The following is a 23,314-nucleotide window of genomic DNA, read 5'->3' as shown; positions in this document are numbered from 1 at the left end:
CCAGAGAGCTTCGGCTATTGGGCGGTATAAAAATGCAATAAATAAATAAATAAAATACATAAATGTGTTTTCTGCGATTATTTAATTTGTAGCAGCTTGGCACGGATGCGGGGTTTTTGCTCCTCGTTTCTAAATGTGGCTGGTTTTGTCTTGCTTGCTGCGGGCAGCAGACTTTGCAAGTCCTACTTCATGGAGTCCTTGCAAATGTTGAGGCCAGTGAGTGTGACATTTCTAGCCCGTGGCAGACCTGAGGTCTGGATGTTTGTGTGGATTAGCATTCCTTGTTCTGGTTTCTCTCCTGAATTCCTCTTCTGGTTTCTCTTCTTGCATAGGGCATCTCTTCCTCAGCCTTCGGTTTGTCGTGACCCCCTTCGGAGGCGCCCAGTGTGGGCTCAGCTTTGAACCGCAGCAGCGACGGTAGCCATTTTTTTTAACCGCCTCTTTGGAACAAGCGTACAAGTGAGGCCTAGCTTAGGCTCGGCTGAAGCCATCCTTCCCTGACAGAAGGGGAAATGTCAACTAAGCAAAAATGGAGAAAGGGAGCTTTCAGTTCTAAGTTCAAAGCCACGTTGGGGCAGAAGATGGACCAGGTTCGGTCTCCCAAAAGCTTCCAGTCAGGATTAGATCTGGACAAAGCCCCCAGTACAGACCAGGACACTGAAGATGGAGGACTCCCGGATGGGCCACAGAAACCAAACGAAAGCTTGCAAGATCTCTGGGAAATAGCTTTCCAGGAGTTTCTGGAAGACAACGAGTTGGAGGAGGAGCTGCGAGGGGAACTGACCCCGTGGGCCGACACCCGGGCCTTCCTGGCCTCCTTCGAGCAGGTGGCCGTGGCTTGCCGGTGGCCGAGAAAAGAGTGGGTGACCCGTCTCCTGCCCTCTCTCACCGAGGACGCCGAGAAGGTCTTCATCAGCTTGGACGCCCAGGACCGGGGAGATTTCCGGAAGGTGAAGGCGGCCATTTTGCGGCAGGAGGCCGCCGACCAGGAGCGGAAGCGGCAGGACTTCCGTCGCTTCGGCTACCAGGAGGCCAAAGGCCCCCGAGAAGCCTGTGCCCGGGTCCAGGAGCTGGGCCACCAGTGGCTGAAAGTGGAGAAGACCAGCAAGGAGCAGATTGTGGAGATGCTGTTTCTGGAACAGTTCCTGGATGTCCTGCCCAAGGAGATGCGGAAATGGGTCCAGGAACACGGACCAGAAAACTGCACACACGCTGCCTCTCTGGCTGAGGAATTCTTGAGAAGGCTGCAGACACCCGAAAGGGAGAAAGGGCGGGTGAGAAGACCTTCTGCTTTCTCCTTTTGTCTATTTATTTACTTATTTATTTGTTATTTACCCATAATTATTTTTACTTTTATTGATTTTTATTTTTATTTTTAAATTATATTTTCAACACTACTTCAAGATGCCTTCCTTAAAAACTAACAGCTAAGAACAATGGGCAAGTACCCAGTGTTAGTTCTACATAGAGTAGACCCATTGAAATGAATGGAACTTCAGTTAGTCACAATAAACGTAAGCTCCATTCATTTCCACAGGTCTATTCCATGGGCCTAGGGTGACCCTATGAAAAGGAGGACCGGGCTCCTGTATCTTTAACAGTTGTATTGAAAAGGAAATTTCAGCAGGTGTCATTCGTATATATGGGGAACCTGGTGAAATTCCCTCTTCGTCACAACAGTGAAAGCTGCGGGTGCCCTGCCCTCTTTTAATGCTGGTCACGCTAGTATAGCTCCTGCAGCTTTAACTGTTGCGATGAAGAGGGAATTTCACCAGGTTCTCCATATATACAAATGACACTTGCTGAAATTCCCTTTTCTATGCAACTGTTAAAGATACAGGAGACCAGTTCTCCTTTTCATAGGGTCACCCTATATGGGCCTGTGCAGACAACACACTAAGCCATAGTTAGGCTGCTAATCCTTTGGGGGGGGGGCATTGGTTAATGAGCATGGTTAAACCGTGGTTATGTAGCCACCATGGTTAGGAATGGTTCACACGACACGCTAAACCATAATGTTTACCTTGAAAAGCTTAACCACAGTGGGTTAGCGTGTTGTCTGAACAGACTCTAGAATCATAGAATAGCAGAGTTGGAAGGGGCCTACAAGGCCATCGAGTCCAACCCCATGCTCAATGCAGGAATCCACCTTAAAGCATCCCTGACAGATGGTTGTCCAGCTGCCTCTTGAAGGCCTCTAGTGTGGGAGGTCTAACATTGAATGCTACCCAATAGAGTGACCAAGCTTAACCACAGTGGGTTAGCGTGTTGTCTGGACAGGCTGTATGTAGGACTAACATTGGATATTGCCCAATCGAGTGACTATATGAAAAGAAGGACAGGGCTCCTGTATTTTTAACAGTTGTATAGAAAAGGGAATTTCAACTGGTGTCCTTTGTAGGCATGCAGCACCTGGTGAAATTTCCTTTTCATCACAACTGTTAAAGCTGCAGGAGCCCTGTCTAGCATAACCAGATACAAAAGAGGGCAGCTGGTTGGCTACTGTATGAATTGAATGCTGGACTAGATCCAGCATGGTTGTTCTTATGACCTCTCTGCTCTTTCCAGGAGTCGGAAGAGATGGGTTCAAGTTCAGCCAAGAGACAGGAGGCTCAAGTGGAGATGCTGAAAACGCAGACAAATTCTAGGAGGGAGAATTGGGAGCCCAGCTCATCACAGAGGACCTATCCAGGTAAGAGATGTTTCTTAGGTGTGTGGGGTTTTTTTAGTAAGAAAAAGCAATGAGGCTAAAGCAATGTGAGCTAACTGTTTCCTGTTACCTTGGATTTGGGGGGATGTTCAACATCTAAGGTCCTCCTCCGGGTGCCTACTCCAAGAGTGGCTCGGAGTGTGGCAATGAGGGACAGGGCCTTTTCGGTGGTGGCCCCCAGACTGTGGAATGATCTCCCTGACGAGGCTCGCCTGGCACCAACGCTGCTATCTTTCCAGCGCCAGGTTAAGACTTTCCTCTTTGCCCAGGCATATGGCGGCACATCTTAATCACCCACATGTTTAGTTTTTTTTAAAACGGTTTTTAATGCTTTATGTGTGTATGTTCTGTGTTTTAGAATTTTATATTTTGTATACTCGTTTTTATCTTAATTTTAGAATTTCTGTAAACCGCCCAGAGAGCCCTGGCTATGGGAGCGGTATATAAGTGCAATAAATAAATAAATGAATAAATAAATTGTTTTCCTGGATTTGATGACCCCCACAGTGAGATCAAGTGTAATGGTTAGAGCTGCCTTCCCCAACCCAGTGCTCTCCAGATGTTTTGGACTTCAACTCCCATCATCCGTGTCCGTTGTCCATGCTGGCTGAGGCTGATTCTAAAATATCTGGGTGGGGGACCAGGTTGCGGAAGGCCGGTATAACGGGTGGGACTAGGACCTAGGAGGGACCCGGGTTCAAATCCATATTCAGTCATGGATCTGAACTCGCCTGGCAACTGTGGGCCAGTCGCCATTTCTTAGATGAGCACTACCTCGCCAGGTTGTTGTGAGGGAAAAATGGAAGTGGGTGGGAATGGCGTTGTGGACACGGCCTTGAAATTGCTTGGATGCTCAAAGCAGAGCAAAAGTACTCAAAATATTTATTACATTTATAAACCGCCCCATAGCCGAAGCTCTCTGGGTGGTTTACAAAGGTTAAAAACAGTGAACATTAAAAACAAATATACAAACATTTAAAACCCATCAAAAGCATAAAAACAACAATATCCATTTAATACAACTATTCTGGGATCAGTTAAAAACTCAGCATATGTTGTTAACTGGCTGAGAGAAGAGAGAAGTCCACATCAACATCCAGAAATCATAATTAAAACAAGCTCAGTTGTCAGGAAATTCCTGAACCTGTAAAAGACAGCATGAACTGGCCAAGCTCATCATGTCCGTCTAGAAAAATCGCCATGAGCGAGAAAGAGATAGAAGAAGAAGAAGAAGAAGAAGGAGGAGGAGGAGGAGGAGGAGGAGGAGGAGGAGGAGGAGGAGGAGGAGGACAACAACAACAACAAAAATAATAATTACAACAACGTATTTTGGGTTGTAGTTTGTGTGAATTCATAGAATCATAGAATAGTAGAGTTGGAAGGGGCCTCTTAAGGCCATCGAGTCCAACCCCCTGCTCAATGCAGGAATCCACCCTAAAGCATCCCTGACAGATGCTTGTCCAGCTGCCTCTTGAAGGCCTCTAGTGTGGGAGAGCCCACAACCTCCCTAGGTAACTGGTTCCATTGTCGTACTGCTCTAACAGTCAGGAAGTTTTTCCTGATGTCCAGCTGGAATCTGGCTTCCTTTAACTTGAGCCCGTTATTCCGTGTCCTGCACTGTGGGAGGATCGAGAAGAGATCCTGGCCCTCCTCTGTGTGACAACCTTTTAAGTATTTGAAGAGTGCTCTCATGTCTCCCCTCAATCTTCTCTTCTCCAGGCTAAACAGGCCCAGTTCTTTCAGTCTCTCTTCATAGGGCTTTGTTTCCAGACCCCTGATCATCCTGGTGGCCCTCCTCTGAACACGCTCAGAGAGCTTTCGCGATCGGACAGCATTAGGAACGAAATGGATGCATAAACGTTTTGGACTTCTTGTGTCTTCTTCCCGTTAGGTTATGCGCAGGCCAGTACAAGCAAGGAGGAACTTCTGCAGTGGGGCCATTACAGGGAGATGAAACTCCAAGCCAGATTCCCCGGCCGAGCGAACACGGTGCTCCCCTACCCCTGGAAACCAAGAGAAGGCGTCCCGGAACGCCGCCGTTCAGAGCGGCTGCGGAAAATCCATCCAGTGGAGGCGCCGCCTACTCCTCCATCTCCGTCTCCTCCTCCTCCTCCTCCGTCTCCTCCTCCCTCTCCTCCTGAGCTCGAGCCCAGATTCAAGAAGCGCCTCTCCCAGGACGTCCCCAAGAGCCAAATCAAGATCTGCCTGTGGTGCGGCAAAACCCTCAACGGCTTGGCGAGCTACATCCGGCACGAGATGATGCACACCGGGCGGAAGCGCTTCAAGTGCGGCTTCTGCTTCAAGGGCTTCTGCTGGCGGTCGGAGCTCACCCGCCACGAGTTCATCCACACGGGGAAGAAGCCCCACGAGTGCGCGTTCTGCGGCGAGGGCTTCGACCGCAAGTGGAAGCGGGATCGGCACCAACTGATGCACATGCAGGGCGGTGGGCGGCTGTGAGCTGCACGGGCCGAGGGAGGCGAGAATTGGCGCGTTGCTGATGGGGGCGGGTGGGTAGGTGGGTGGAGGCGTAGGATTGCATCGCCGAACGTATCTCGCAGCGCCTATTCGGCCGCGCAGAATAGTTGGTGTGCTTGAGTTTTTGAAATTCTTTTTTTGCTTTCTTCGCCTTTTTCTTGTTTTGAGGATCCACAGTGAAATTTGCATTGTTTCCCCGTAGTGGAGCTGAAATTTCTGCATTACCTGAAATGACGGCAAGTACAAATGGCTCTGCTTGTGGGAGTATCGTAACCGGAGGTTGGGGTTCGTAGGAGGTTAGGGCTCCGCTTCTGCAATTTAGAAAAGGGGGGGTGGGGGAATCAAAATCCCAATCTTCTCCGGAGGGCCTGCTGTCATTCCAGCTCTCTGACACGAGCTGCCCTTTGCTTGGCGAAGCTGAATGATTCGGTCGCCCTTAAAAGGCTCCTGGGCACGCGCCTGTACAAGGCGTCCTCTCGGATCACCATGGATCAGTGGTGATCTAACCCACCCATCTCCAATGTGGCGGCTGCCAGACATTTAGGACTGCAATTCCCATCAGCAGTGTTCTTGATGATGGGCATTGTAGTCCAAAACATGTGGTGGGCACTGCATTTGCAGAAGGCTGATCTTAACCTGTTTTGTGGGGACCTTCCAACCTGTGTTCCCCCTCCCCCCCCCCAAAAAAAACTAGCTGCCATCCAGCTAAAGCTAGACAGGGAATCTTATGTGTATTTAGACAGGAAAGTCCTACAATTCCCAGGAAATTCCTACAGCTGGCCTGGGAATGCTGGGAGTAGTAGAATTTTTTTATGTCTAAATATGCATAGGATTGTGGCCTGGATTTCTATATTAAAAGTATGTGTGTTGTTTTTAAAGGGCTCCTTGATCATATAAAAGTAATGTTTTGCTTCCAGTTGAGAGAAGCAGTTCCTGAAAAAAGCATTGAGAAACTAGACTAATTTTTTAAAAATCGTAGGGAACATAGCATTGCCTGTTCTGACTTTTATCTCTCTCCAAAATAATCAACATCATCTCTGCATTAGCAACCGCGCAATCTGACTAATTTTGGACCTCTTTAACACTGTGTATCCTCAAACCTATGCAATGAATGGAAAGGGAAAAACCTGTTCAAATGTTTTGAGAAGCATTGTTTAAAGTTTTGGGAGTAATGACAGGGATCGTTTCGCTTTGCAAGCGTAAGTATTTGAAAAGCAATATTTCTACTGTTGCGGATGTAATACGTGTTAAGATGTTTATGAATTTGTGCATTTACCTTCTCGAGAAAAGAAAAAAAACAAAGATTACAGCTACCTTTCAACATCCTGCGTAAAGGGTTATTTCTAAGCTTGGTTCTCACATGGCAGCAGAGTGAGGTGAAATAATCCTGAGGCAGTCAAGAGTGGATTGTACCACTTCAGCCTGTAGGTGGGTAGAAACCATTTCTTGAAAGCTCTGCTGCGTTCTAAGAAAGCCCCTTGCAAGTAAAAACAACAGCACATTTTGCCTGGACCGAGCCGGGCTGTACCAATTTTATACATGCAAGTCTTTTTTTGGGGGCAAGGGAGCATTCAAAGAAGAGGTGAGCCTCCACCTGTTTTTTAAAATGGTACCATCCATTTTCCCACCTCCAGGAATCTACCACTTCATTCCAGTGTATGGGCAGGCCATGCGTTACTCCCAAGGATTCCAGGTTTGTCTTTCCACATCTTCCCCTAGAAAGATGATGTGGTCTTGCTTGCAGCTGTTTAGTACACTGATGACAGTGTGTTCCCCCTCCGCTGAACCCATACATAGAGGGATGCGTCATATGTAACGAGCCTAGCCTGGCCATTGTGATGATGCCTCAGCCCCACACACGGTTTTAACTGAGCAGATGGTGGTTTGCGTACAGCAGGGCTGGGGAACATGGGAGTTGCAGCTCAGCAAACCTCCAGAGGGGGCCGCACATTCCCCGTCCTGGCGTATGCTGTCATCTGCCTCATTCGAACATCACAGCAAACTATAGTTTGGCTGAACCAGGAATGCAGAACGCACGAGTGGAAGACAAGGGCTTGAGGCTACTATGGCCAAACCATGATTGGCTATGCCGTGTGAATCGGAGCAATATCTGTCCCAGGAGCTGATCCTGTTGCGTCTACTCTCTCTCCATTATGTGCATCCCTCGGCGTTCTCCAACCTAGCACTCTCCCGATGCTTAGGATTACATTGCCCATCAACCACAGCCACCAATGGAGGTTGTCGTCTTAACATCTGGAAGGCCCCTGGTTCCATAAGGCAGGCTTTGATAGGTGGTCTTTGCATTTCTTCACGGGCAGTATCCAATGTTACTCTGAGTAGATCCATTCATTTCCATGGGATTAGCCAAAGTAGGACTACCATTTGATATTTCCCCATGTTTCCCATATTCCAACCAAGATCTCCCCTGCCCCCAAATGCTTTTTGCAAATAAAAGTTTTAAGTAGTAGCTCCGTACCATCCTGATCCAGCATCAGTGTTTCTGCCCCAGTCTGTTCCCATTGAGACATGGATCGGGGCCATGCTTTTCCTGAATAAGCAAAATCCATTTTCGCTGCAGCTCTGAATCCACATCGTTCTATAGCTTTTGTCAAATGTTTGAGGTTTTATAGTATTAGCTGGAGGGTTAATAAAATTTCTATCTCAAATTGAAAAGAGAAATCTTTGTAATCATTAATGTAATGTCCTTTTTAAAAATCTGCATGTGTTTTTGTAAGAAATTAAGTTTATGCTATTAAAAATGTTCTTGATGAAATAGAGAGGGTTTTTTAATTAATTTTTTATTGTTTCACAGACATACATGACATAAAAGCATTACATAGAAACATTGCATCCAAGGAAAATGAAAAACTGAAAAGTGGGCAGGGGGAGTACGCACACAAAGGTTAAGGTGTATTTTTGGCGCTCTACACATCGCAAATGTGAATTATATTCTCTCCTTCTTTGATACATTTAACACAATAATCAAATTCTTTTCTTTCTTCTAAGATAACTATATCTCATACACTGAATCCACAGACAAATACATCATTTTTCTCTGTTTCTTGCCAAAAATCTATCAGAGGTTTCCATTCAGATATAAATGTAGCTGTTGATTTATCTCTCATTATCGCTGTAAGTTTTGCCATCTCTGCCAACTCCAGTATCTTCAATAGGCATTCTTCCATTGTTGGCATTGCTTCATTTTTCCACTTCTGTGCATATAACAATCTTGCTGCCGTTGTCATGTATAAAAATAAAGTCCCCCCCCTTCTCTTTCAGTTGGTTGTCCATTAGTCCCAATAGAAAGGCTTCTGGTTTCATTTGTATATTAGTCTTTAATATTTTTTGAATTAAAGAATGCATTTGTGTCCAGAAAGCCTTAGCTTTTTTACAGGTCCACCAAAGATGATAAAAAGTTCCTTCTTCCTCACTTTTCCAACATTTGCCCAAAGCTCCCTTATATATTTTAGCCAGCTTTGTAAGCGACATATGCCATTTATACATCATCTTATAAAAATTCTCTGTAAGTCTTGATGAAATAGAGAGTTTTTAACTTAGAATCATAGAATCATAGAATAGCAGAGTTGGAAGGGGCCTAAAAGGCCATCAAGTCCAACCCCCTGCTCAATGCAGGAATCCACCCTAAAGCATCCCTGACAGATGCTTGTCCAGCGGCCTCTTGAAGGCCTCTAGTGTGGGAGAGCCCACAACCTCACCAGGCAACTGATTCCATTGTCGTACTGCTCTTAACAGGAAGTTTTTCCTGATGTCCAGCTGGAATCTGGCTTCCTTTAACTTGAGCCCGTTATTCCGTGTCCTGCACTCTGGGAGGATCGAGAAGAGATCCTGGCCCTCCTCTGCGTGACAACCTTTTAAGTATTTGAAGAGTGCTATCATGTCTCCCCTCAATCTTCTCTTCTCCAGGCTAAACATGCCCAGTTCCTTCAGCCTCTCTTCATAGGGCTTTGTTTCCAGACCCCTGACCATCCTGGTTGCCCTCCTCTGAACATGCTCCAGCTTGTCTGCGTCCTTCTTGAATTGTGGAGCCCAGAACTGGACGCAATACTCTAGATGAGGCCTGACCAGGGCCAAATAGAGAGGAACCAGTATCTCACGTGATTTAGAAGCTATACTTTTATTAATGCAGCCCAAAATAGCATTTGCCTTATCCTTCTCGTTTGTAGTATTGCTGAGCCAAGTATCCAACTTGTATTTGGCTGCCGGTTAAATCATGTTTGGTTGGGCGACCAAGGAGAAAACTCCATGGCATGGTTGCTTGGGAGGCAAATACGGAGCACAATCTGATGCATGTCTACTCAGAAGTAAGTCCTATTGAGTTCAGTCCTATTGAGTTCAGTCCCTCCTTATTGTTTACTGCAACTTTATTAGATTGTAAGCCTATGCGGCAGGGTCTTGCTATTTACTGTGTATAATCTGTACAGCACCATGTACATTGATGGTGCTATATAAATAAATTAATAATAATAATAATTTACTCTGGTTAGCACATATTGCATGGGTGCAGAAATTCCAGCCTGCGAGTCAAATCTGGCCCACCTGGGATCTCGGGGACCTTAGCCGTACACTAAGGTCTTGGATGGTAAGAAGCTACATGTTTTCAATATTTTATGGAGTGGAGGCTTGGACACATTAGGAAAAAAAAATTGAGCAAAATTGAATCTTTTGAAATGTGGATACTGATGTATGTTGAAGATACAGTGGACTGACCGAATAACAAACGAGGATGTACTATGTAAGGTAAACAAGCAAACAGAATTAATAAATGCCATCAAAAGAAGAAAATTGCAGTATCTCGGTCATATTATTCGAGGAGAAAAATTCATCATACTTCAACTTATACCAGGGAAAATTGAAGGAAAAAGATCAGTGGGAAAAAGAGTAATAATAAAATTTATTTCTTACCCGTCTCTCCATTTTTATCGAGGCAGTACATATAAAATACATAAATCTGAATTAAAATGTAATATACATTGTTAAACATCCTAAAATCTTAATCTGTTCCATTGGATAGGCCTGCCAGAAGAGATCAAGTCTTTATAGCTTTCTTGAACATACTGGCTAAAGAACTTGAAGGAATGGTATAGCTCTACTTCTAGACAATTATTTAGAGCAGCAACATCAAAAACAAAACATATTAATTACATTTATATGCCGCTCTCTGGGCGCTTTACAAAGATTAAAGCATTGAGCGTTGGAAATCAATACACAACATTTAAACCCATAAAAGCACAAAATTTACAATCTGTAAAACATTTAAATATAGCTGTAATGATGGCTAACCTCTTGGGTAGGTGAAGGCACCTTAAGAAGGAAGGGTCCCAGTGTGATCCTCTAGGATTCCCTTAACCAGGCTGGATCTTTCCTGAAGTTCTGAGGTGCAACTCCGATCTGACCCAGACCACATAGCCTGTGATTGAGGAATGTGGGAGTTGTAGTCCAAACATCTGGAGGGAACCCAACTTGGGGAAGGCTGGATTAGGGATAAATGCCCACCCACCCCAAAACAAAATGTGCATGTGTGTCTGAAGGGGAGTTTTGAATCCCTTTTAAGAACAAAGAGCCCTGCTGGAGCAGACCATGAAATACACCCCCACCCAAAAAATACAACCTAGGAGAATTCAATTAAAGCGCAGTGATCATATGCAACAGCATAATCAGGAATATAATGCAACGGGGAGTATCCCCTCAGCACTGGTTAGGCCTCATCTTGAGTATTGCACCCAGTTCTGGGCAACACACTTCAAGAAGCATGCAGACAAGCTGGAGCATGTTCAGAGGAGGGCAACCAGGATGATCAGGGGTCTGGAAACAAAGCCCTATGAAGAGAGACTGAAAGAACTGGGCATGTTTAGCCTGGAGAAGAGAAGATTGAGGGGAGACATGAGAGCACTCTTCAAGTACTTGAAAGGTTGTCACACAGAGGAGGGCCAGGATCTCTTCTCGATCCTCCCAGAGTGCAGGACACGGAATAACAGGCTCAAGTTAAAGGAAGCCAGATTCCATCTGGGCACCAGAAAAAACTTCCTGACTCTTAGAACAGCGCAACAATGGAACCAGTTACCTAGGGAGGTTGTGGGCTCTCCCACACTAGAGGCCTTCAAGAGGCAGCTGCCTTCAAAAGGCGGCCTGACAGCCACCTGTTAGGTATGCTTTAAGGTGGATTCCTGCATTGAGCAGGGGGTTGGACTCAATGGCCTTAAGAGGCCCCTTCCAACTCTACTATTCTATGATTCTGTCCAGTGTTAGTCCCATTTAAAGTAGACCAATTCAAATGAATGAGAGCTATGTTAGTTGTGACTAGCTCAGGTCCCATTTATTTCCAATGATATACTATAAGTAGGACTAACACTAGATACTTCCACTTTCTTAACACCTCTGCTAGGAAAAGCAACCATTGCCTCCATTCAGGCTCAAATGGATAGAATCAAACTTACTAATGTTTGAATTAAGTAACTTTTCGCCAGAGTCTCCTTTTAAAGAGTCCTTGGGAGAAATGGGTGCTTTCAAATCAGCAGTAGAACCTGGTGTGAAGACGAAATCCTTTCCTGCTGCTTTCTGCCCGTAGACATTTCTGATCATGTCCGTGTATTCATTTGCCTAGAAAGACTGGGCCAATTTGTCCTGGGTTGGATTTATAGAATCATAGAATCGTAGAATAGCAGAGTTGGAAGGGGCCTACAAGGCCATCGAGTCCAACCCCCTGCTCAATGCAGGAATCCACCCTAAAGCATCCCTGATGGATGGTTGTCCAGCTGCCTCTTGACGGCCTCTAGTGTGGGAGAGGCCACAAGGGTTTGGCTGCCCTGAATGAAGACCTCTCTACGCAGAAGATCTCTGTACACAGAAGGCACCTCTGCCAGATTTTTGGGGACAAACCCCCCCCCCCAGGGTGACCATATGGAAAGGAGGCCCGAGCTCCTGTATCTTTAACAGTTGTAGTGAAAATGGAATTTCAGCAAGTGTCACTTGTATGCCTTGTGACATTCCCTCTTCAGCACAACAGTTAAAGCTGCAGGAGCCCTGCCCTTGAGGGCAGGGCTCCTGCAGCTTTAACTGTTGTGCTGAAGAGGGAATGTCACCAGGGGCTGCATGCATGCAACTGACACCTGCTGAAATTCCCTTTTCAATACAACTGTTAAAGATAGAGGAGCCTGGTCCTCCTTTTCATATGGTCACCCTGGGGTGTGTGTCTGTGTAGCATTTCCAGGCATCTGGTGGGGCTGCCGTGGAGAGGAAGGGGGTGGGCGAAGTCCTCTTCAGCCAGACCAGTTGCACATGCCTAAATCCGCAGCAAGAGATTCCACCGCGCACCCCGGGGGGAAGTTCCCAGGAATTGCTTGTCCTTTGCAAGGAGCTCGTCCTTGGGCAGAAATGCTGCTCTCTGCATGGATCTCCCACCAGCACCCTAAGGGTTAAAAGGGACAAAGGCCGGATGCCTAGAGAAGAGCAGCAGGAAATTCAAAGATGCAAATCATAGCAGATGCCCCCCCCATTTCCTGTCCCGCCTCTCCCCTCCCACCCTCCACCCCTAGTTTAACTTGCTGGAATTGATGCAGTGCTGGAATCTGTCCAGCAGTGACAGAAAGTGGTTTTGCATTGCTGTTTGGCTTCAGGAAATGGGAAGGAAGGGGAGCCAATGGGGCGCTTGAGAGGTGGCAGGCCTCTGTGGGGCTAGAACCGCCAACCCTCGGCTCTGGGGGGCAGCTGCTCTGCAGAGTGAGCCACCAGAACTGCAGCTCCACGGGGTCTTCCCAGACAGTGAATCCTTAGCAGGTTCTGAACTGACCCTGCGCACTCAAGCAGTCCATTGGACCCTCCTGGACAGGAAACCGTTGAAAAGGCTTCCTGTGCAAGTCGGAGCGGCGACGGCCTTTGGCTCTGACTCTGGGCTTCGCCGCCTGGCTCCTGCCACCTGGTTCCCCTCCCATGTTTCCGCTCAGCTTTGATCCAGTGCACATACGGCTCGCCGTTACCTTCGCGCGTTTGACCAAGTAGGCTGTTGCCAGCGGAAAGTCTAAATCTTCAAAGGGTCTCTTGGTTATCCCTGTTACGAGCAAAAAATACCCCCCCACGCGCCCTCAAACAAAAATCTCAGAGGCTAAAGTTGCTGTCGATTTTGCCTAGCTAGGGAAGAATGGCCTTCGAGCCGCAGGAAATGGGGTTTTGCGACCAGGCTGAATTTGGGCCAAGCAGGGATCTGGGAATGGCAACGAGGGAAGAGCTCAGGACGAGGGAAGAGCTCAGGACGAGCTGCCAAACCGGAGTGGGACCGGAGGGAATGAAAGAGGAGGGCCACATGGTTGAAGGTGGCCGCATCGTGGAAGTCCCGAGATGGAGAGGACCGCAGCAGGTGAAACAGGAGCCTGAGGAACGGCTGTCCCAGCGCTGGGAAGTCCACTGGCAGGTGGTGGAATCCCCTCACTCGAGTTGGGGGCCGTCACAGTTGCTGGAGGAGCCCACCCCATGGGACAATGCCAAGGCCTTCCTGGCCTCCTTCGAGCAAGTGGCCGAGGCCTGCCGGTGGCCCAAGGAAGAGTGGGCGGCCCGACTCCTGCCGGCCCTCAGAGGAGAAACTGAGTGGGCCTTCAGAGGCCTGGAGACTGGAGACAGGGAGGATTATGGGAAAGTGAAGGCGGCCATCTTGCGAGGGGACGCCCTGAACCGGGAGAAGCAGCGTCAACACTTCCGGCGCTTCTGCTACCAGGAGGCCGAGGGGCCCAGAGGGGTGTACAGCCACTTGCAGGAGCTTTGCTCTCAGTGGCTGAAGGTCGAGAGGCACACGAAAGAGCAGATCCTGGAAACGCTCATCCTGGAGCAGTTCCTGACCATTTTGCCGCAGGAAATGCAGAGCTGGGTTCGGGGGACCGGACCGGAGACGTGTTCCCAAGCGGTGGCCTTGGCTGAGGAGTTCCTCCAGGAGCAGCAGCAGGCCGACGAGAAGCGGAAACAGCAGGTAAATAAATCACGACTTGCGTGCTGCATTTGAGCGCTTCAAGCGCTTCACAGTTCACTCTTCATTACAACAACCCCGTAAGGTAGGACGGTAGTATTATTCCTCGATGTTGCTGATGAAACACTAAGAGAGGGCAGCTTGCCTAGTGGAACTTAGTGAGCTTCTATCATAGGCAACATTCAAAGTGTGTCCATCCAGGTATGTAGCTCTCTTTGTGGTGCTCTCATTTATGTGTTTTTATGTTACATTTTAATTCAGTTTTTGTTTTAAGTCTGCTTTTCATCTGTCCCTAAGAGACTAGTAGCCCTGCATTTTGCCACATGCTGACTGTGGTGGTCTTAAGAACATCAGAAGAGCCCTGCTGGATCAGACCGAGGGTCCGTCTAGTCCAGCACTCTGTTCACACAGCGGCCAACCAGCTCTCAACCAGGGACCAACAAAGCAGGACACGGTGCAACAGCACCCTCCCACCCATGTTCCACAGCAACTGGTGCACACAGGCTTATTGCCTCGAACACTGGAGATAGCACACAACCATCAGGGCTAGCAGCCATGGATAACCTTTGCCTCCAGGAATTTATCCAACCCCCTTTTGAAGCCATCCAGATTGGTGGCCGTCACCACATCTTGTGGTAGTGAGTTCCATAATTTAACTATGCGCTGTGTGAAGAAGAACTTCCTTTTTATTTGTCCTGGATCTCCCACCAATCAGTTTCATGGTTGGTTCTAGTATTTTGGGGTTCTAGTATTTTGAGAGAGGGAGAAAAATGTCTCCCGATCCACATTCTCCGCACCAGGCATATGTTTGTGCACCTCCCTCATGTGATGCTCCAGCCCCTTGACCATTCTAGTTGCCCATTTCTGCACTTTTTCTAACCCAATAATATCTTTTTTTTAAGTGTGGTGACCAGAACTGCACGCAGTGTTCTAAGCGGGGGGTCGCACCACAGATTTGTGTAAAGGCAGCATGATGAGGGCAGTTTTATTCCTTCTTCCACTCTGGAACTAGGCAGACTCCTAGCCTTTTAGTGCAGGGCTGGGAGGCTGAAGGTTTGCTTTTCACTAGAACGTCACGCTCCACATGCAAAATCATGGCTTTGGCAGGCAGATGTAAACTTGTGGGAAAGGGTGGCTCTGAGCACAAATTTTGCCTAGGTTAGCCCGGCCCAACCGGCGGAGCCTGCAGGTGTGTTGGACTACAACTCCCATCAGCCACGGCCAGCACGCTAGCAAGGAGGGATGGGAGTTGTAGTCCTACAAATCTAGAGGCCCCTGGGCTGGGGAGAGCTGGGATTTGCCGGTTTGGGTTCACGAGAGTTGTAGTGCAACAGTTTTTTTAAGATACTCCGTTGGGGAAGACTGGCTGGGGTTGATGGGGGTTGCAATCCAACACCTCTAAGGGGGGCACCAGGTTGAGGAGGGCTGGCCAGGGATGCTGGGAGCTGTAGTGCAACACTTCCTTAAATGTTGTAAACCGCCCAGAGAGCTTCGGCTGTGGGGCGGTATATAAATGTAATTAAATAAATAAATAAATAAATAAACTTCCGAGAGACACCACGTTGGGGAAGCCTGGCTTGTGCGGGCTGGTTTGATGGGAGTTGTAGTCCAATCCCTCTGGAAGGCGCCACGTCAGGGGAAGGCTGGCTGGGGGTGATGGGAGTTGTAATCCAACACATCTGGAGGACATCAGGTTGGGGAAAGCTCACCACACAGGAATTTACTCCTGGGTTTCCCCACCCGCAAGCGTTCTCGATTTCTGCAGCCCAATTTAACTTGAAAATCAGGCTTTTCTGCTGCAAACCATCAGGAGATCTGCCATCCCAGTCTACGTTCTGCTCGCCACTGTGGTCACAGGCTACTGATTTATTTATTTATTGCAGGCTAGTAACTTAGATGCTTTTATTTGCTAGGCTGGTAGTGCAATCTGGATCCTCAGGTCCTCTTGTTAGGTGTACTCCAGCAAGGCTACGTGCCCTGCCACAACTCCTATCATCACAAGCCAGCACAGCTGAGGGTTGGGGATGATGGATGTTGTGGACCAAAACACTCCCCCATGATTAGGGTGACCATATGAAAAGGAGGACCGGCCTCCTGTACCTTTAACAGTTGTATTGAAAAGGGAATTTCAGCAGGTGTCATTTGTATACATGGAGAAAATGGTGAAATTTCCTCTTCATCACAACGGTTAAAGCTGCAGGTGCCCTGCCCTCTTTTAAATCTGGTCGCTCTAGTATCGCTCCTGCAGCTTTAACTGGTGTGATGAAGAGGGAATTTCACCAGGTGCTGCATGCATACAAATGACACCTGCTGAAATTCCCTTTTCTATGTAACTGTTAAAGATACAAGAGCCCTGTCCTCCTTTTCATAGGGTCACCCTACTTAACCATATAGAGTCGTCATCCCCATAGGGAGAAAACTGCTCTGGGTCGAAAACTTTTGAGTTCGTTCATTATTTTTGGAGTCTTTTTTGCGTGCCACTGTTCCCTCACCCGGAATTGACAGTGCAAACCAAGACTTACTCCCAGGTATTTAGTGGTGCATAGGGTGACCATATGGAAAAGAGGACCGGGCTCCTGTATCTTTTAGTGTTGTGTAGAAAAGGGAATTTCAGCAGGTGTCATTTGTATGCCTGCAGCACCTGGTGAAATTCCCTCTTTGTCACCACAGTTAAAGCTGCAGGTGCCCTGCCCTCTTTTAACTCTGGTCACTCTAGTATAGCTCCTGCAGCTTTAACTGTGGTGATGAAGAGGGGATTTCACTAGGTTCCCCATATATACAAATGACACCTGCTGAAATTCCCTTTTCTGCACAACTGTTAAAGATACAGGAGCCCTGTCCTCCTTTTCATAGGGTCACCCTATGGCCCATGATAGCTGTTTCTTGAATGAATCTTCCGCACTGTTTCAGAGGGCAGGCCCATTGGAAGAGCAAGCGGTGAACTTCCCTGGAGCTGAGCAGATGCAGCTGGACGCGGTGCTCAGCCCGGCCTGCAGAGAGATCAAACTGGAGAGCGCCGAGGAGGAGGCAGCTTTGAGGGGTAAGGTTTTGTCATGCCGGAGCCCTTGACGTAACAAAGAATTTTGCTCTCACTCCTTCGTTCCTTCCCCGACATCTCTTATATGAAGATTGCTTGAGGGCTAAGTGAAGAATTCGGACTCCGGTGTTTTTGTGTGTGAGAGAGAGAGATCTAGTAGTGCAGTGTTCCCCCAACCAGGGGATGATGAGAATTGTAGTCCAACACATCCAGAAGACATTGCGTTGAGGAAGGGTGGTCTAGTGAGACAGCATGGGCAGGAGATTCGGAAGAGGCCAATGAGAAGCCCTTCTCAATGTGGAATTGATTTAGGGGAGTCTGACCAGATGCAAAAGAGGGCAGCTTTAACTGTTGTGATGGAGAGGGAATTTTACCGGGTGCTGCATGCATACAAATGATACATGCTAAATTTCCCTTTTCATCACAACAGTTAAACCTTCAGGAGCCCTGCCCTCCTTTGTATCTGGTCACTCTACAAAAGAGGGCAAGGCTCCTGCAGCTTTGTGATCAGGAGGGAATTTCACCAGGTGCTGCATGCCTACAAATGACACCAGCGAAAATTCCCTTTTCTAGACAACTGTTGAAGGCTCAAGGTGACAACCTTTTAAGTATTTGAAGAGTGCTATCATGTCTCCCCTCCATCTTCTCTTCTCCAGGCTAAACATGCCCAGTTCTTTCAGTCTCTCTTCATAGGGCTTTGTTTCCAGACCCCTGATCATCCTCATTGCCCTCCTCTGACCACGCTCCAGCTTGTCTGCGTCCTTCTTGAATTTTAAAGCCATCAAAAATGGTGGCCAGAGGTTAAGACCGACCTTTTTTGCTCAGGCATTTGGGCAACGCAGGATGAGATTTTTAATCGGTCCTGGATCTGTCTGTCGTTATGATTGACTGCTCATCTTTGTTTTTAGATATATGTTTTAATACTCTTTCTGCGTTTAAGAAAGCCTTAAAGACTGATCTCTTCCGGCAGGCCTACCCAGATAATTTTAAGATGTCTGATTGGTAATATTGTATCAGTTTTATATGTTTTTAATCAGTTTTATGCATTTTATGGAATTTTTTAATTTAATGTTGTTGATCCAGAGGGAGAGGCGGCTAAGAAATAAATAAATATATTAGTAGTAGTAATACTAGTAGTAGATATATGGGGTCATATAGAAATAATAATAATAATAATAATAATAATAATAATAATAATAATAATAATAATATATTTATTGCATTTATATCCTGCCTTTTTTCCTCCAAGGAACCCAAGGTGGTGTACATAATTCTCCTCTCCCTTTTTTATCTTCACCACAACCCTGTGAGGTAGGTTGGGCTGAGAGTGTGTGACTGGCCCAGTCACCCAGTGGGCTTCCATGTCTGAGTGGGGACTAGAACTCGGCTCTCCTGACTCCCAGTCCAACGCTTTAGCCACTGCACCACACTGGTTCTCTTTGGTCTGCTTTTCCTACATAGAGAATCCCTTGGTTGCTGACTAAAATTGTCCGCATGACCTTGTAAAATATCTTCCAACCTTCTCCTTCTCCTCCTCCTCCTCCTCCTCCCCTTCCTCCTCCTCCTCCTCCTCCTCCTCCTCCTCTTCTCCTTCTCCTCCTCCTTCTCCTTCTCCTCCTCCTCCTCCTCCTCCCCTTCTTCCTCCTCCTCCTCCTCCTCTTCTCCTTCTCCTCCTCCTTCTCCTCCTTCTCCTCCTCCTCCTCCTCCCCTTCTTCCTCCTCCTCCTCCTCCTCTTCTTCTCCTTCTCCTTCTCCTTCTCCTCCTCCTTCTCCTCCTCCTCCTCTCCTTCTTCCTCCTCCTCCTCCTCTTCCTCTTCTCCTTCTCCTTCTCCTCCTCCTCCTCCTCCTCTCCTTCTTCCTCCTCCTCCTCCTCCTCCTCTTCCTCTTCTCCTTCTCCTTCTCCTCCTCCTTCTCCTCCTCCTTCTCCTCCTCCTCCTCCTCCTCCCCTTCTTCCTCCTCCTCCTCCTCCTCCTCCTCTCCTTCTTCCTCTTCCTCTTCCTCCTCCTCTCCTTCTTCCTCCTCCTCCTCCTCTTTCTCTTCTCCTTCTCCTTCTCCTCCTTCTCCTTCTCCTCCTCCTCCTCCTCCTCTCCTTCTTCCTCCTCCTCCTCCTCCTCTTCTCCTTCTCCTCCTCCTCCTTCTCCTCCTCCTCCTCCTCCTCTCCTTCTTCCTCCTCCTCCTCCTCCTCTTCCTCTTCTCCTTCCCCTTCTCCTCCTTCTCCTCCTCCTCCTCCTCCTCTCCTTCTTCCTCCTCCTCCTCCTCTTCCTCTTCTCCTTCTCCGCCTTCTCCTTCTCCTCCTCCTCCTCCTCCTCTCCTTCTTCCTCCTCCTCCTCCTCTTCCTCTTCTCCTTCCCCTTCTCCTCCTTCTCCTCCTCCTCCTCCTCTCCTTCTTCCTCCTCCTCCTCCTCTTCCTCTTCTCCTTCTCCTCCTTCTCCTCCTCCTACTCCTCTCCTTCCTCCTCTTCCTCCTCCTCTTCCTCTTCTCCTTCTCCTTCTCCTCCTTCTCCTCCTCCTCCTCTCCTTCTTCCTCCTCCTCCTCCTCTTCCCCTTCTCCTTCTCCTTCTCCTTCTCCTCCTCCTCCTCTCCTTCTTCCTCCTCCTCCTCCTCTTCCTCTTCTCCTTCTCCTCCTTCTCCTCCTCCTCCTCCTCCTCCTCTCCTTCTTCCTCCTCCTCCTCCTCCTCCTCTTCCTCTTCTCCTTCTCCTCCTCCTCCTCCTCCTCCTCTGATTTGCTGGGCACTCCCTATGGCACGGTGCTCTCATCCACTTTTTATAAACGGACTAAGGTGTGCGAGCATAACGTGCACCACTGGCTTGTCATGCTGAGCGTCTCTCTTTTTCCCCACAGCCTGCCGGGAGGGGAGCGAGAACCGGCAGCCCCCACCTCGCTGGGAAATTTCGGAGCGAGGTGAAGTCCATCGTATTATGCTGGGAGAGGCCGAATGGAACTTTTCACCCCGCCAGGAGGGGGGAGACCACTCGGCGACCGAGCCCGCCTTGGTGAGGATGTGGGCCGGCAACCTGAAGGCCAGGCCTGAAGACCACCGTCCGAGAGGGGCGGCCGAAAGCAGACCCCATGACGGTTCTGCGCTGCGCCCGGGAGCCCTCGCAGGCAAGGGGGAGAACGTCTGCGCCGACTGCGGGAAGGCCTTCAAGTGGCACTCGAGACTCGTGGCTCACCGGCGGCTGCACACGGGGGAGAAGCCGTACAAGTGTTCCTTTTGCGGCAAAAGCTTCCGCAGGAACGCCCACCTCTACCAGCACCACCGGATCCACACGGGGGAGAAGCCCTACGAATGCGCCGACTGCAGCAAGAGCTTCAATGACAAGTCGACGTTCCTGAAGCACCGGAGGACTCACACGGGGGACAAGCCGTACCAGTGTTCCAGCTGCGGGAAGAGCTTCATCCAAAGCTCGCACCTCTCCCGGCACCAGAGAACCCATGCCGGGGAGAAGCTGTGATGTTTCGTCAGGCCCTGTGACCGGGCGGTGTGCCGGGCCTGACAGCAGATTAGAGAAGCCACATAGGGGAGAGACGCTACAGCACAGGTGGGGAACCCGAGGGCCGAATCCAATTTTGGAGAAGCCCACAGGGGCCGCATCCCTGCAGTGGGCGGGGCTGAAGGCAAAAGTCGTGGAGCTAAAACCACCGGCATATTTTCTCTTAAAGCTCTTAGTGCCTTTGGGAAGGTATTTCGGCCTTTTGCGGGGCGGGGACGGGACAGAAAAGCGGAGAAATCACCAAATGATCGGATGAAGGAAAGGAAGAAAGGCGAGCCAGTGTGGTGTAATGGCTAAAGTGTTGGACTGGGAGTCGGGAGATCTGAGTTCTAGTCCCCACTCGAGCATGGAAACCCACTGGGTGACTTTGGGCCAGTCACACACTCTCAGCCCAACCCACCTCATAGGGTTGTTGGTGTGAGGATAAAATGGAGAGGAGGATTATGTACGTTCCTTGAAGGAAAAAAGGCGGGATATAATAATAATAATAATAATAATAATGATGATGATGATGATGATGATGTAGTAAGGCTGAGAAAAGGGGGCGTGGCCATCTGGGGAAACACAGAGGGCCGTATTTGGCTGGGGGTGCTGAGGTTGAACACCCCGAGCTATAGCTTCATCCTTACCCACCGACTTATTTCACACTCTTATGCAGGTGTGAGTAATCTGTTTGTGGGTTGAGGAAATGTTCTCTAATAAAAGTGTATTTGTAGCTGCAACCAGCCTGGTGTCCTCCAAAGGAGTTGGACTACTACTCCAATGGGCCCGCTGGCTGGGGATGAGGGGAGGTGTAGTCCAACACATCTGGCGAGCACCAGGGTGAGGGAGGCTGGTGTATTGGTTATATTTCACACAGTCTGTGGAAAGGCACTATGAGAATCTCCGAGGTACAAAGCTTAAACAGACTCCGATGACTTTATATCCTCCCCTGGGCATGCGTGGGGGCCTTTACAGAATTAGAGAGGACAGGTCCCTGTCCCGAGGAGCTTACAGTGTAACAGGACACCATTCATGTGATTAGCGATTGGGTGCAATGCTTTTAAACGTAAGTCGCCCACATCCGGAGTCGGCCTGTCTGGATCAGGAGGGCATGTAGAGACAAATAGCCCAAGCCACTTTCCCCCCTCAAGTTCCTGATCTGGATTCGGGAGGGCAACAATTTCCCATCAGGCCTTCAAACAAACTCAGACATCTTAGGGTGATATCTTACCAGTTGCCTCTCACTGCTCGGAGGCCTCTGCACTTGGAAGTTTCTGAGATTCCTGTGCCCTGCCAGGCTAAAGCTAGCAGGGCAGGAGTGGCGGAAACAAAGCCCCATGAGGAGAGACTGAAAGAACTGGGCATGTTTACCCTGGAGAAGAGAAGATTGAGGGGAGACATGAGAGCACTCTTCAAATACTTAAAAGGTTGTCACGCAGAGGAGGGCCAGGATCTCTTCTCGATCCTCCCAGAGTGCAGGACACGGAATAACGGGCTCAAGTTACAGGAACCCAGATCAGGACATCAGGAAAAATTTCCTGACTGTTAGAGCGGAATGGCAGTGGAACCAATGACCTAGGGAGGTGGTGGGCTCTTCTCCCACACTAGAGGCCTTCGAGAGGTAGCTGGACAGCCATCAGTCAGGAATGCTTTAAGGTGGAGTCCTGCATTGAGCAGGGGGTTGGACTCCATGGCCTTATAGGCCCCTTCCAACTCTACTACTCTATGATGCCATGATCTTTACCTCCATGGCCTCCATTCTTTGCTTTTACACCAGACGGGTATTTCACGCCGTCGGGAAGGAGGCTAGAGGAGGGTCAGGATAACTCGTACCCTGGCCTCTCCACGCTCCTCCCCCCGCCACTAGAATGCCCCATTTCCTCCTCCTCTTCCAAGGTCGGTCTTCTAATCTCGGAGAGCTGCCGGCGTGTTTCTTTCTGCGGCAACTGCGAGGTGGGATGGATCTCTGACTCTCCTTCGCAAGGTCGGAGTGCTGTCCCCAACCTCGGAAGGGTTTTTTAGGACAGTCCTACAGTCCCTGGGATGTTCTCCGAGAGACTATAGGATTGTTCTTAGTTAAATTTTGGAAAGGTAAACTCCCGGAGAGCATTCACCATACTCGTTATCCTCATTGGTTTGAATACCTGTATTCCAAACAATATGAGTTATTATTTATTTTGTATATTTCTTATTATTTATTTGATGTATTTTCATCATGGTTTCAATAAAGTTTTTTTTTTAAATAACAACACCAATCAACCAAATCTATTCCTGCAATGACTAATTGCAGGTGAACTGCACGAACAGTTAAACATCTAATTTGGCCCGGACAGTGGAATCGCCTCAGTGCTCTGCCATTGTTCTCAGGTTCCAACTCCCATCAGCTCTGGCCAACATTGCCAAGGGTCAGGGATGATGGGAATTGCAGTCAAGCAACATTCGGAGGGCTGCCGCTTCCCCATCCCTGACATCGAAGGTTCTGCGTTCAATCCCTACCATTGCCAGTTTCTTGTATGAATCTGTACTTTCAGGGCTCCAGAGCTTTGGAGAACGTAAGGGATCACTCCAGGAAACGACACGCTTAAAGGAAAACATAGCGAGGAGGATCAGGTGTGTACCCATCTGGAGATCTGATAAAACGAGACTC

General features: G+C 48.5%; 2 protein-coding genes across 3 annotated transcripts; both read left to right on the top strand.

The window, feature by feature from the left end:
• The first annotated feature begins 581 nt into the window (after window positions 1-581).
• On the top strand, window positions 582-5,167 carry LOC134395671 (zinc finger protein 396-like). Its single transcript, XM_063121833.1, has 4 exons — window positions 582-1,274; window positions 2,569-2,692; window positions 4,602-4,777; window positions 4,853-5,167. The coding sequence occupies exons 1-4, from the start codon at window positions 582-584 to the stop codon at window positions 5,165-5,167; spliced, it is 1,308 nt and encodes a 435-aa protein (XP_062977903.1).
• Window positions 5,168-13,439: 8,272 nt separating this feature from the next.
• Window positions 13,440-23,262, top strand: LOC134396264 (zinc finger protein 24-like). 2 transcript variants are annotated; one of them, XM_063122685.1, is made up of 4 exons: window positions 13,440-14,159; window positions 16,351-16,363; window positions 17,074-17,196; window positions 20,033-20,795. In XM_063122685.1, the coding sequence occupies exons 1-4, from the start codon at window positions 13,485-13,487 to the stop codon at window positions 20,644-20,646; spliced, it is 1,425 nt and encodes a 474-aa protein (XP_062978755.1). In that variant the 5' UTR covers window positions 13,440-13,484; the 3' UTR covers window positions 20,647-20,795. The 2 variants fall into 2 exon arrangements, 1 of the variants encoding a protein (XP_062978755.1); XR_010025257.1 differs by lacking the exons at window positions 13,440-14,159; window positions 16,351-16,363; window positions 20,033-20,795 and adding an exon at window positions 23,199-23,262 and having other exon boundaries at window positions 17,152-17,196.
• The last annotated feature ends 52 nt before the right edge of the window (window positions 23,263-23,314 follow it).

Source organism: Elgaria multicarinata, chromosome 3 (assembly GCF_023053635.1).
Source record: "Elgaria multicarinata webbii isolate HBS135686 ecotype San Diego chromosome 3, rElgMul1.1.pri, whole genome shotgun sequence".
Classification (NCBI taxonomy): domain Eukaryota; kingdom Metazoa; phylum Chordata; class Lepidosauria; order Squamata; family Anguidae; genus Elgaria; species Elgaria multicarinata.
This window is presented reverse-complemented; position numbering and strand designations above follow the sequence as displayed.